The sequence below is a fragment of the Telopea speciosissima genome, chromosome 5, assembly GCF_018873765.1.
Source record: "Telopea speciosissima isolate NSW1024214 ecotype Mountain lineage chromosome 5, Tspe_v1, whole genome shotgun sequence".
Taxonomy (NCBI): domain Eukaryota; kingdom Viridiplantae; phylum Streptophyta; class Magnoliopsida; order Proteales; family Proteaceae; genus Telopea; species Telopea speciosissima.
Genome location: NC_057920.1, coordinates 5,278,969 through 5,290,211, shown reverse-complemented (window position 1 = coordinate 5,290,211; position 11,243 = coordinate 5,278,969). Strand labels below are relative to the sequence as shown.

The following is an 11,243-nucleotide window of genomic DNA, read 5'->3' as shown; positions in this document are numbered from 1 at the left end:
ATTTTCTACCGACGAATTGAATCTAGATTTCAGAAACCTAACCTTTAAGTTTTGGAGTTTTTTAATTTTCCTTCCATTGCTTCAATGCCTTGCTTCTTCAATCACTCAATCTGGATTCATCTCCGTTATACTTGCTATCTGAACAAGGGATTCAAAACATGGAATGGGGATTTTGTTTTGGGGATTTAGATGGATAAGTCGATTTGGGCATTCACCTTTAGAGCTCGATGGAGAAGAAGAAGAGCCCGATCCGAGTGGAATCTAGATGAGTGTGAGAGTGAGTGAAAAGGGTTGGTTTGAAATTTTTGAACCAGTCGGGTGGGTTTGGTTTTTGGTTTAGGTTTAAAGTGGGTTCAAACAAATCCCATGTGGTTTTAATTTTAATTTGAAATCTTGCAATACTGACCGTTAGATTGCTGTCAATCCAGCTGGCGCCCTTGCAGCACATGGAAGTAGGATGGTAGCGCCACTTTTGGGAGTAGAGGATGTGGATCCCTGATCTTAGTGGTGCCTGGGGTATATTTGTCTCGAGTTCGAGACCTCTCCTCCCCTATTACAGACACTGGAACTGGAGGGGACAAAAATTCGGAAATAGCGTTACTTTTATGATTATATCCGTTTTCAATTTCCATTCTTAATTTTAGGGAAAAGGGCAATTATTAAAATGCTGGGGGAGCTTGTCCTTGCTATTTCACTGCGCTAAAGTGGCAATGGAGCTACTGAGCCCTCCATCTTTGGTTATTTGAAAAGGGGAGGAGGGGAAGCAGCAGTAGCGAGGAAGTATCATTTACTATTCTGGTTCTTGACACCCTCTCGTTTGGAGATGGGGAGCTCAAACACCGGAGCGAAGGATAATGCAGCTTCAGACGGCGATGAGAGCAACGGGGATCCTTCCGCTTCAGATACCGGCGTTTTTTCCGAAGGGGAGAAGGTCCTTGCTTATCACGGCCCTCGACTCTACGAAGCCAAGGTACCTCTCTCTCTCTCTCTCTCATTCACCTGTTCTTTATTTATGGAATTCACTAGTGTTTTCTTTGATCTCATATTTGTTTCCTGTTCATTTCTGCAGTACTTGTGTTCGATTAAATATTTTTGTCACTACATGATAAATTTCTTTTTGCTTACCTTCCATTTATGAACCATTGGATGGTTACTGTGATTGAATTTCCTCTCAAGAGACATAGATCTCACGCAACATGTTTGTCGCTCAGATTTCATACGCGGACTGAGATTGAATCAACCCTTTTTGGGGAAAATAGTGATATGCAAAGAGGAAACCGTAGGTGCTTGGTTCTGTAGTGGACATCTTGTGTGAGAATGAATATTACACTTAGTTAAATGATGATAATAATAGCTTTGCTGTCTGGATTTTGTCTGTAGCTTTTACGGTGCATACTGCGGAGTGACCATTTTTTTTTTTAATGGGGGGGGGGGGGGGGTTGTCCTTCCAAGGCTGCTATCTTCTTACAAATAAATTTGGAAAGGAAAAGCTGAGCATTCTGGGGGGGGGGGGGGAGTATAAAGACATTATGTTTGGATCACATATTCTGTGAGGTAAAAGGAAAAGGGTAATATTATGGATCATAAGGGAGTGTTTCATGTTATGCAGAGAAGAGGTAGGAAGTATATGACTGTAGAACAATAATATGAAGAACAGAAGTTAATCTGCGATGAAGATAGAAGCAGAACCAATCAAATCAATAATGCTACTTATATGCAGACTATACTCTGATTAGTACTGAAATAAAGCTCAGAAATCAGAATCAATGAAATCCGAGCTAACCTGTCAATTGTCACCAGGGCCAACTGGATCAGATATGCACTAGTTAGTTTATGCTGAACTGATACATGCAGAACTATAAAGCAATGTAGAACAGGAAAGAAGAGATGAACAGATAAAAGAGAAGAGAGGGATTACTGTAGAATTGATTAGAATCTTTGGATACCAATACCATGGGTGTATTTTTATGGGTTAGCTGATAAAGGAGGAAAAAGAAAAGATTTTTGTGTGTGTAAATCTTAACTCATTTATACAGCCCTGTATGTAGAAAGACTTCTGAGAAAACAATTTATAAAAGACCAAACTAGACTCTTTGGCTAGGAGTGTAGGACTCTTTATGGCAGAAGTAACTTATTGAACTAGGCAAAGTAAGATGAAAAAAAAAGGCCCACACAATTTGGCCACCATACTAATAACTGAAAATGAAAATACAATAGTTCCCTCCTGTAACTAAAGATTTGGAAAAGTTAAAATAGACTTCACCTCCTTAATTTGCTCCTTTATATTGACCTGAAACAGTTGTGCTTTCGGAGTGGGCTCATTAGACCTGACAAGCTATGGCCCTCCAAAGCAGTCATACTTACATAGAAAATATATGGCTACTGCATCATGCAGCCTTGTGTTACTACTCAGATTCATTAAGTTCCTGTAGTGTTTTTTCTCGTGACTCATACTCCAGAGATTTTCCCAAACAGTGCATTAATATGCCAATGAACCATATGCATATGTAAATGAATGGTGTAATGCGCAAAGGTCTTCATCCTGTACTAATTTTTTTTAAAATAATTTGACAATAAAATGACAGGCATTTCAGTATGTTCTCATTGGTCATGGTCTTGATGAGTATGTGATTCAGAGACTTAACCCAAAGTCGGTAGGACAATGCACATGATAAATTTCTTAGGTAGTTGAGAGTTGAGAGTTGAGATGGCAACTTCTCATGTAATAGTATGGTATTTTGACTGCAAATTCCTATATAAACTAAACAATGAGACTGAACTTGACTGCTATAATTTTGAACCAAAGTGACATTTACCTGTGAAATTTGCATAAATGTACAATGTTTCTGCCTACTATACTGAAATGCTTAGATGATTATTAACATCATTTTAGTTTAGCTGTCAACTTGCGACATTTATTTCTGCCAGACCCATTGCTGAATTTGATGAGTCACCTTGTTCAAAATTGGAACTCCACGTCATAGGAGTAATTACACTTTTGAGCTAGTAAAGCTGAGATGTTGTTGTAATTGGGGTTATAATATGTTCCACTTGCCACTTTTGTCTGCTCCATATCTTATTCTCTGGTTTGGAATATCAACTTTTTTATGATAAGCGTCGCATTCTGTTACCGTCATGGCTAAACTTTTAAATTCTGAATGCATAAGGTCTGATTTACTCTATGGTTTTATTTTCAAGATTCTAAAGGTTGAGTTTCGGAAGAAGGAATGGAAATACTATGTTCATTACCTTGTAAGTACAATCCTTCTTTCTCTCTTTTGTTGCTCTTTATGACCGTTTTATTCATTAGCACCCTTTTCTGATGAATAGTTTTATTTGAACATATCTATATACTCAATGCATTGAGTAAGTGATAACAATTTTTCATGTTTGTATCTTAGGCTCATTATTTTTTGTTCTAGGTTATCAAATTGGAAGTAAAGACAGAATATTTCTTTTCTGCTTTCAGTACTCATATCCTTTTCTTTTTATTGGTTTTGCAGGGTTGGAGCAAAAAGTGAGTTTGCTTATCTGGTCTACGCACTAATGCACTATATCTTACATAAATGATCTGATTTCTGATTAAACGTCTTAAGGCAAGCTAACGTAGGATTTAAATCTGTATCAAATACTCATTGAATTACTTCATCTGAGTGCTAGGGGAACCCTACCTTCTCTGATCCATTCGACACGTGCAATTTCTTTTCCATCGCTATGCCCTGCAATTTGCGTGCAAGCGTCCATGGAGGTTTTGCTTGACCATTGGCTTTAACTGAGATCTTAGACTTTCAGTTGAACATTAGGTTTTTCAATCCATGGAGACTGACAATCATTAGTTGTATCTGAAGATTTCAATGCGACTTTGTAGGCTGCTTACATGTTTGCAGTTGTGATCTAGGGCAGATTACGGGTGTCCTACAGGTGTCATCTCTAAAGATCTGCAAGTGTAACTCTTGGTTCTGAAGAGGAGAATCGGTTGGTCTTGTAATTCATTGTGAACCAGGGTTAGGTCCAATGTGCATGCAACACATGTATATTCAACTGTATAACTGCATAGAATTATAGTTTTTTAGAAGAAAAAAATTTACATGTGTTCCCAATTGGACTAAAAAAAATGACCAAAAAATGAAAATAAGTTCACTAGTGCAGTTAACAGTGTCCAGTTGGGCCAATTGGGCCTTAACCCTGTTCAACATGACTGCAGCAAGCATGTGGAGATTGATCGACACTTCATCAAGGAAAAACTTGAACAGGGACTTGTTTGTATTTCCTTTGTTTCTTCAAGGGATCAGTTGGCTGATGTTCTTACTAAGGGTCTACCTTGTAAAACTTTTGTTTCTGTTGTTAGTGAGTTGGGCATGGTTGATATTTATGCACCAACTTGAGGGGAGTGTGGTAATATGGGTATAAGGGTACAATAGTCCAGCGGGTTTGGGGTTTTATTAGTGTTGCCCTAAGGGTGTTATTGTAATCTTGTTCTCCATCATAATATAAAAATTAAGAGGACCTGTGTCTCATTGACACAAATTTGATTCCACAAAAATTCCATCAGAAAATCAGAAAAAAAAAAAAAATATTTATACAAAAAAAAAAAAGACATCGGGAGGTTGTAAATTGGCCTCCGGTGTCCGACATATATTAATTTCATCACAAACAAACATGTATTGATCATGTTTTTTTTTCTGAAAAACATGGTTTTACCTAAAATAGTGGAAAGGCTTTACAGATGTGCTTAGAAGGTTCAATCCTATGTTCTCTAAGTGCTTATGGCGTAGATGCAGCGAAGATTCAATGAACAAACAAAAAATCACAAAAAATGAGTGAAGAATGAAGCAAAAGGACTAAAAACTCGAAAAAAAATGCAGTCCTGTGAGCTCTCGGTCGAAATTTCGACCGAGAGTCACAAAACATTGTATATTTATAACGTGACTTTGTAACATCTTGCTGATATTTTGGCGAGATGTTACAAAAGCTCGAAATTTTGCGAAATGACCGAAATATCGGTCGAAATATTGCATTTTTTGGTTTCGAAGTTGCATTTCGTTTCGAGAAGGTCGAGATACTCGGAATTTTTGATTTCTCAACCGAAATATAACGAGTTTGTGTACTATGGAAGGTAGAATGGGATGTATCTGGAGAACATGTAGCTAATGGGTGCATTGCCTTTCTTTTCTTCCATCGATAGGCATGTAATGCATTGACCAGTTGTGCTTCATTTTGGGTATGTCGGTGTATGTAAATGCTAATGGTGAAATGTCAGAATTGGAAGAATCTGCTCGTTCTTAAGCTCTGGTGAATTTTCCTGGCCCCTACTGTTCTAATGTCTTTGCTTTCAATGGTAATGAATCGTCCTTCTGGATCAAATTAGTCCATTTGGTTCCAACAGTAACTCTTGTTTGTTTAAACCTTCTCATAATTTATTACAAGTTTACTCTCCTTGCAGTGTCTGTATAAAGCCAGTTTTAGTGATTCATATTTAGTGTGGAATAAGGGGCTGTTGCTTGTGCGATGGTGAAAGCTTGGCCTGCCAAAGTGAAGGCAAGGGTTTTAGTCTGGGCCACTTTTCACCAAAAATGTTGAAGGTCAGGACCACCCAAAACTCCACCCCTCCTAGGACCTTGTGAAAACAGAACTTGCTCTGGGTTAAGGCTCTTACATTTATTGAGGAATAGACATTCTAAGGCTGGAAGTTAGTTGATGCAGAATTCCAGCAGTAGAAAGAGGAAAAGATAAGGCTGTGGTTCAACCTTGTCCAGATTTCTGGTTCAAACTGAACTGTGGTTCAGTTATGGTTCTTCTAGAAACCAGTGGGCTGGTTATGGAGTCTTATTTTTTATTTTAATTGTTATTTTAAGAGTTTTAGTTAGGTTGGATTAGGACTCTGTGAGTCCAGCCTTGTTTCCAGTTGTTTTCTATCCTATTCTTTTTTTTATAGTATTCTAGCTAGTTAAGACTACCTCCAAGGTAAGCTATTGGCTGGAGGAGTTTTTAGCTTAGTTTCAGTCTGTTTTTGAGTCTTTTATATAAGGTTGTAAGGGCTTCAGTCCTGCACATAAATTTATGAATGAAGATGAAGCTTTCAGCTCAATTAGTTCTGTGGATCCCAGACCAGCCTTTGTGGATTCAAGGGTGTTAAACTTATGTGGACTCAGAAGTCAGAAGTGTTGCTGCTGTGGAATTCAGTAGCATGTTTTCTGCTGTGAATGCAGCAGGCAAATCAGGTGGAATTCCTGATTATATCCTTTCCCTTCTATCTCTCTTTCTTCACCAACTGAAACAGGTCAGTTTATGAACTATTATTCAATTCTGCGCATGCTTTCTGTGCTTGTTTAATTCTGTTTTGATAAATAATAATATTATATTAGCCATCTTCTTTTCCTGAGTTGTACTTCTAGTTCTGATTCGGTTTCTATTTCAAGATTTCATCTTTCCATCGATTTTTCTGAGTCCTATTTCTGTTATGCTCCTTCAAATCTGAAACATTCTAGATTCTTTTTCTGTGTGATTTCAATTTTCAATTACTTGTATGATTAGCTGCATAATTGCATAACTAGATCCTGTTCTGGTCTTCAAACTCCATGCAATTGTCAGTTTTCCTAGTGCCATTCAAATTCTTAAAATCCTCACTTTTCTGATTTGATCTTTTCAACTTGTTTTCTGTTAACTGTTTATGGTTTTGCTACTAAATCATTTAGTTGGACTGTCATCTGAGCTCTGTTTAAAGTATGGAATCTCTGTCTATCAAATCCTGCTGTTGCCTGAATTTTCAGTTTCCTATCTGAAGTAGGAAACTATCATAACTCTGAATTCAACCATCGGATTGCTTTCAATTTTTTACTGAGATAATCTTCCTAATGAGTAGACCACTAGACCAGAATTCCTGGTCAATCTGTCTTGTGTTTGTCAGATTTTTTTAAATATTTTTTTTCTAATCTGGTTTGGGTTCTTTTTTTGTGATTCTGGTTTTCTAAGGGATTTAGTGATATAGAAACCCCACTATTAGGGGGTTAGATTCCTGCAACGTCAACAATAGACGTGACTAAAACGTAACATCTTAGTTTGAGACCTGTAACCCAACCATCCGGTGGCCTAACCAAGGAGATCTTTCATATCAGTTGTTGGTATTATAGGTTGAATGTCATATCTATGCAGTTCTTTCTTTGCATTGTCCGACAAACAAGTCCCGAACAAATCTACAAATATTATGTTTTAATCTGGTAAGAACCAGTTTGACATTTGTCCACCCCCTCTTTTTCTTTTGCCAAATTAAGAATCTATAATTGCAAGTCTGCAATTTGTGGTTTTGAAAGCATACATAGATATTGTTACAATTTATTGATTTGTATTTGATTTGCTGGAGGAGATTGTACCATTTATTAGCTTGGTGTTGTTTTTGCAGTGCCAGTTTGCTTAATTCCCATTTCATATGCTAGTAGCATTATATAAACTGACTGTTCTCCTTTTTAGGGGACTTCGTTTTAAAAGTATAGAGAAGAGAATGGGGGCAAAAGAAGCTAAATTGTTATAACTGCAGCTTTCCCCGCCATTATGTTGACTTGTCACTATTTGCATTTGATTTTCTTGACTTATCAACAGTTGGGATGAATGGGTAGCTGTGGATCGTTTAATGAAATTTACTGAGGAGAATATCCGGAAGCAGCGGGATCTTGAAAAACAACTGAGTGCAGATAAGAGTCTTAAGTTAGGGCGTTCAACACAGATCAAGCCAAAGGGCTCTACAGGTTTCCCACTTAGCTCTACTCATTTAATCTGTTATATGTTCTTAGCTTTTATTCTCTATTAATTCTTCTCCTCTTAACTGCATAAATCTTGATTTAGTTTGTTTCGCTCTTATTTCACTTAATATTAGTTTGTTGATGGAGAAAAGGGTAGAAGTCTCTGCTAATAGACCATGAGAGAAACTGTATATAGCCCAAAACCAAACGTTTATGATCTCCACTTCCACTCCGTTGTCTCTTGCCCACCAATGTTCCATACACATGCTCCACACCTTGCCTCCTGCCCACCATAAACTTACTAAGGAAACATGGTCTGAAATAAAAAAAGAAACAAAGTAATAAAGAAATAACTTGCTGTCCAAGCTACACTAATCCCCACGATTTGGCTTTGAGTGAGCCCAAAACACCCAGCTCAATTGGTCTGGCTCAGCCTATGCTGGTTGGCCCTATGGCCCATGGGCTGGCCCATATTTTTGAGTGATGGACCAAGCCCTTGCTGATCATATGGCTATATTTCAAGCTCAAGAATCGATCTGCATCAGTTATGGTACAGGATTTATAAAAATTGATTTGGTCTGGGGGGGAGGGGGGTGAGGGAGAGCGATAGGGGTGTCAATTGGTCCGGTTCTAGGCTATCGATCCGGATTCTTAGCGGTTCCGGCTCTAAGGTGTCAAGACCATAACTGGACCAATAAGCTTACCGGATCCAAATCTGAGACCCAGGACCGTTAACTAATGGGTGGTCCGGTTCCGGTTCCTAATCGGTTCTAAACATTATTGAGTCCAAAACAAGGACAATGAGAGTTTCTCTAGGAAAACAGGAGTTTCATCATACATAGATATAGTCTTGTAGAGCTTAAAATAAAGACATTGATTCATATACTAGCTTTAAGAGTTCATAATTTCCATTTCAAACTCAACTCATATACTTATGACTTAAAGAGTAACAAAAGAATGCCAGTTAAAAGTCCCAAACAATGTAATGTTATTAATAGATTAGGATTGAAAGCCTCTAATTTCCCATTCAATTTATTTACATATCATCCGGTTCCAACGGTTCCGGTCCTACAAGGTCCTTAATGGGCTATCGGTTCTAGACCCATTGGGAGACCCGGACCAGAACCGGCCTGGACCAATAGTATATCACTAAGACCAGATCCATCCCAATAAGCTATTCGGTGGTCCGGTTCCGATTTTTGCCGGTCTTGATCGGTTCCGGTCACCGGTTCTGGTCCTAAATTGACACCAAGGTTTAATATTTCGCGATATATTGGTATCTCGGGCCTACCGAGATATCCGAAATATCGCGAAATATGCCCGAAATATTGCATTTTTTCTGCAATATTTCGGGGGTCCATCTCGGGGGGTATTTGGCCATATCTAGGCCTGAAACTTTATGGGCACCCTTATTTAAGCTAAATAAACACATTTAAATCATAAAATTGCAAAAACATGAATGGAAATTGGTGTTTTGGGCTTGCACCCTTGATTGACATACGGTCGCCGACCCTAATGTGTAAACCTTGGTTAAATACACATTGGTTAGGCAGTTAAAGTCTTAAAGACATAAAAGTAATGTAAACAAACTAATTAAAACTCATAAGACATAATTCATAATCATATTCTCATAAACTCCATAATACATTAATAGTCAATAACTCAAAAGTCAAAACTCAATAGCTCAAATGCTTAAAGCCTTAAAGGCAATACAAAAAGTGTCAAAATCACAACTCACAACTTCACAAGTTCACAAATTACAACTTATAAGTTACAAGTGCTAATAATAGTTGCTGTGCCTCCCTGGATCAATCCCACTCATACCCCGCTGGAGTCGACGTCCATTGTTCTCTGTTTGAAGGACATATGTGGACCACGGTATAGAATCGGAGAAGAAACGAGTGTAGTCATCCACAAGTGTCATTTAAATGGAGTCATCAACATACTGTAGGTATCCAATCCTAGGATATAAACTAGGGTTACCAATCGATCCTATCCGTGAAGAAGATGATCCACTGTGATATGATGTCGGCGCCGGCGAAAGAGGCGTTGGCATTGGCTGCATGTATGGCTGGTGAGGTTGGTAGCTAGTCCCGTTAGGGTATGCAAAGATGTCATCTACAAAAGATGATCCAGTATGTCCCTGGGACTGGGACTGGTAGTCATAGTCCCCTACCCCAGTAAACTGCCCATATGATGATGATCCATATCCACCGTAAGGTTGTGATGCACCATAATCCGATGCCAATGGAGTGGTATGTGCGTCAAAAGATGGGGCACGCTAATGTCCAGTCGGTCCTCCCTCCCTATCACCCATACTCAAACCACCAACAGAGCTAGATAGGTCATCAATGTCCATGTGATTAGGTTGCAACTGTGTTTGTCGACCCCTACGCTTCCTGCTGTATGGTTGTAGGGGGTGTCCTGAGGGTGGGGGTGCGGGGGCATGTGCTCCGTGGTCCTTATCTTGTGTGGCATGATCAAATTGTGTCTCTCTAGTGAATCGGAGTGGCTCTACAGGTGCCGTATCCTGGCCTACCACATAACGCTCTCGCATGCCGTCAAATTCTTCACCAGCATTACTACCACCAGCATCACCACCACCACCACCAGCATCACCATCACCATCACCATCACCATCACCACCATCACCACCATCATCATCATTTGAGGACTTGGACCAGTCTTCATCATCAGCAACATTGCCACCAGTGGGCTGGAATGGTATGGGTGAGGCTTCCCGTGCATGTATCTCACCCTCGTCAGCCATATACTCAGCCACATCAGCACCAATCTCAGAAGCTATCATGGGGTCGGGCCTACCTCCCTCCTCATCCAACACTGGCTCACCTTTATCCCTCACCCAATCCACAATAGGGTCCTCATCGTCTGAGTCAACTTGAAAGATGTCAGCAAGATCAATAGTGCCCCTCTATCCCTCATGTCCCATGCGTATGTGTTGCAGTTTCAGCCTCAAGTTGTAGTGCACATACAACATGTCAGATAAACGTTGAGACCCCAATCTGTTGCGCCTCTTGGAGTGGATGAGTGCAAAGGTACTCTAGTTCCTCTCACAACCAGATGCAGAACATGTTTGGGCAAGGACTTTAATTGCTATTCTTCTTAAGTTCTCAGCCGATTCCCCATACAACACCCACCATTTAGCTGCATTACAAGTTTACAACAAAAAAGAATGTGTCAAATGTTGTTTCAACTTTCAAATTTCAATACATATGTAATTTAAAACTTAAAAGAATTACCAGCATCACCACGTGCTCTGCCTTGTATCGCAGCCTCAGTTCTAAAACTTCCCAATGCATCCCTAAATACCTTGATCTACACCCATGTGAAAAATTAGTAAGAACTTCTTCACTACTTGTTTGAAAGCATCAATAAGTTGAGTTTTCAAATGAATTGTAAGACTCACCTCATTGTTGCAAATTCCTTGTAGTGCACCATCTGGCTCCAACTTCTTCACTACTTGTTTCACAGAATCAATAAGTTGAG

The 11,243-nt window shown here is 39.2% G+C and overlaps 1 protein-coding gene across 2 annotated transcripts in view; it reads left to right on the top strand.

Moving 5' to 3' along the window:
* Positions 1 to 746: 746 nt before the first annotated feature.
* LOC122661501 (protein MRG1-like) overlaps positions 747 to 11,243 on the top strand; it is a 77,107-nt gene continuing 66,610 nt past the window's right edge. For both annotated transcript variants that reach the window (XM_043856909.1, XM_043856908.1), the window contains exons 1-5: positions 747 to 771; positions 803 to 970; positions 3,199 to 3,252; positions 3,504 to 3,517; positions 7,597 to 7,742. In XM_043856909.1, coding sequence (XP_043712844.1) covers positions 824 to 970; positions 3,199 to 3,252; positions 3,504 to 3,517; positions 7,597 to 7,742 — 361 coding nt within the window. In that variant the 5' untranslated portion in view covers positions 747 to 771; positions 803 to 823. The remainder of the gene's footprint in view (positions 772 to 802; positions 971 to 3,198; positions 3,253 to 3,503; positions 3,518 to 7,596; positions 7,743 to 11,243) is intronic.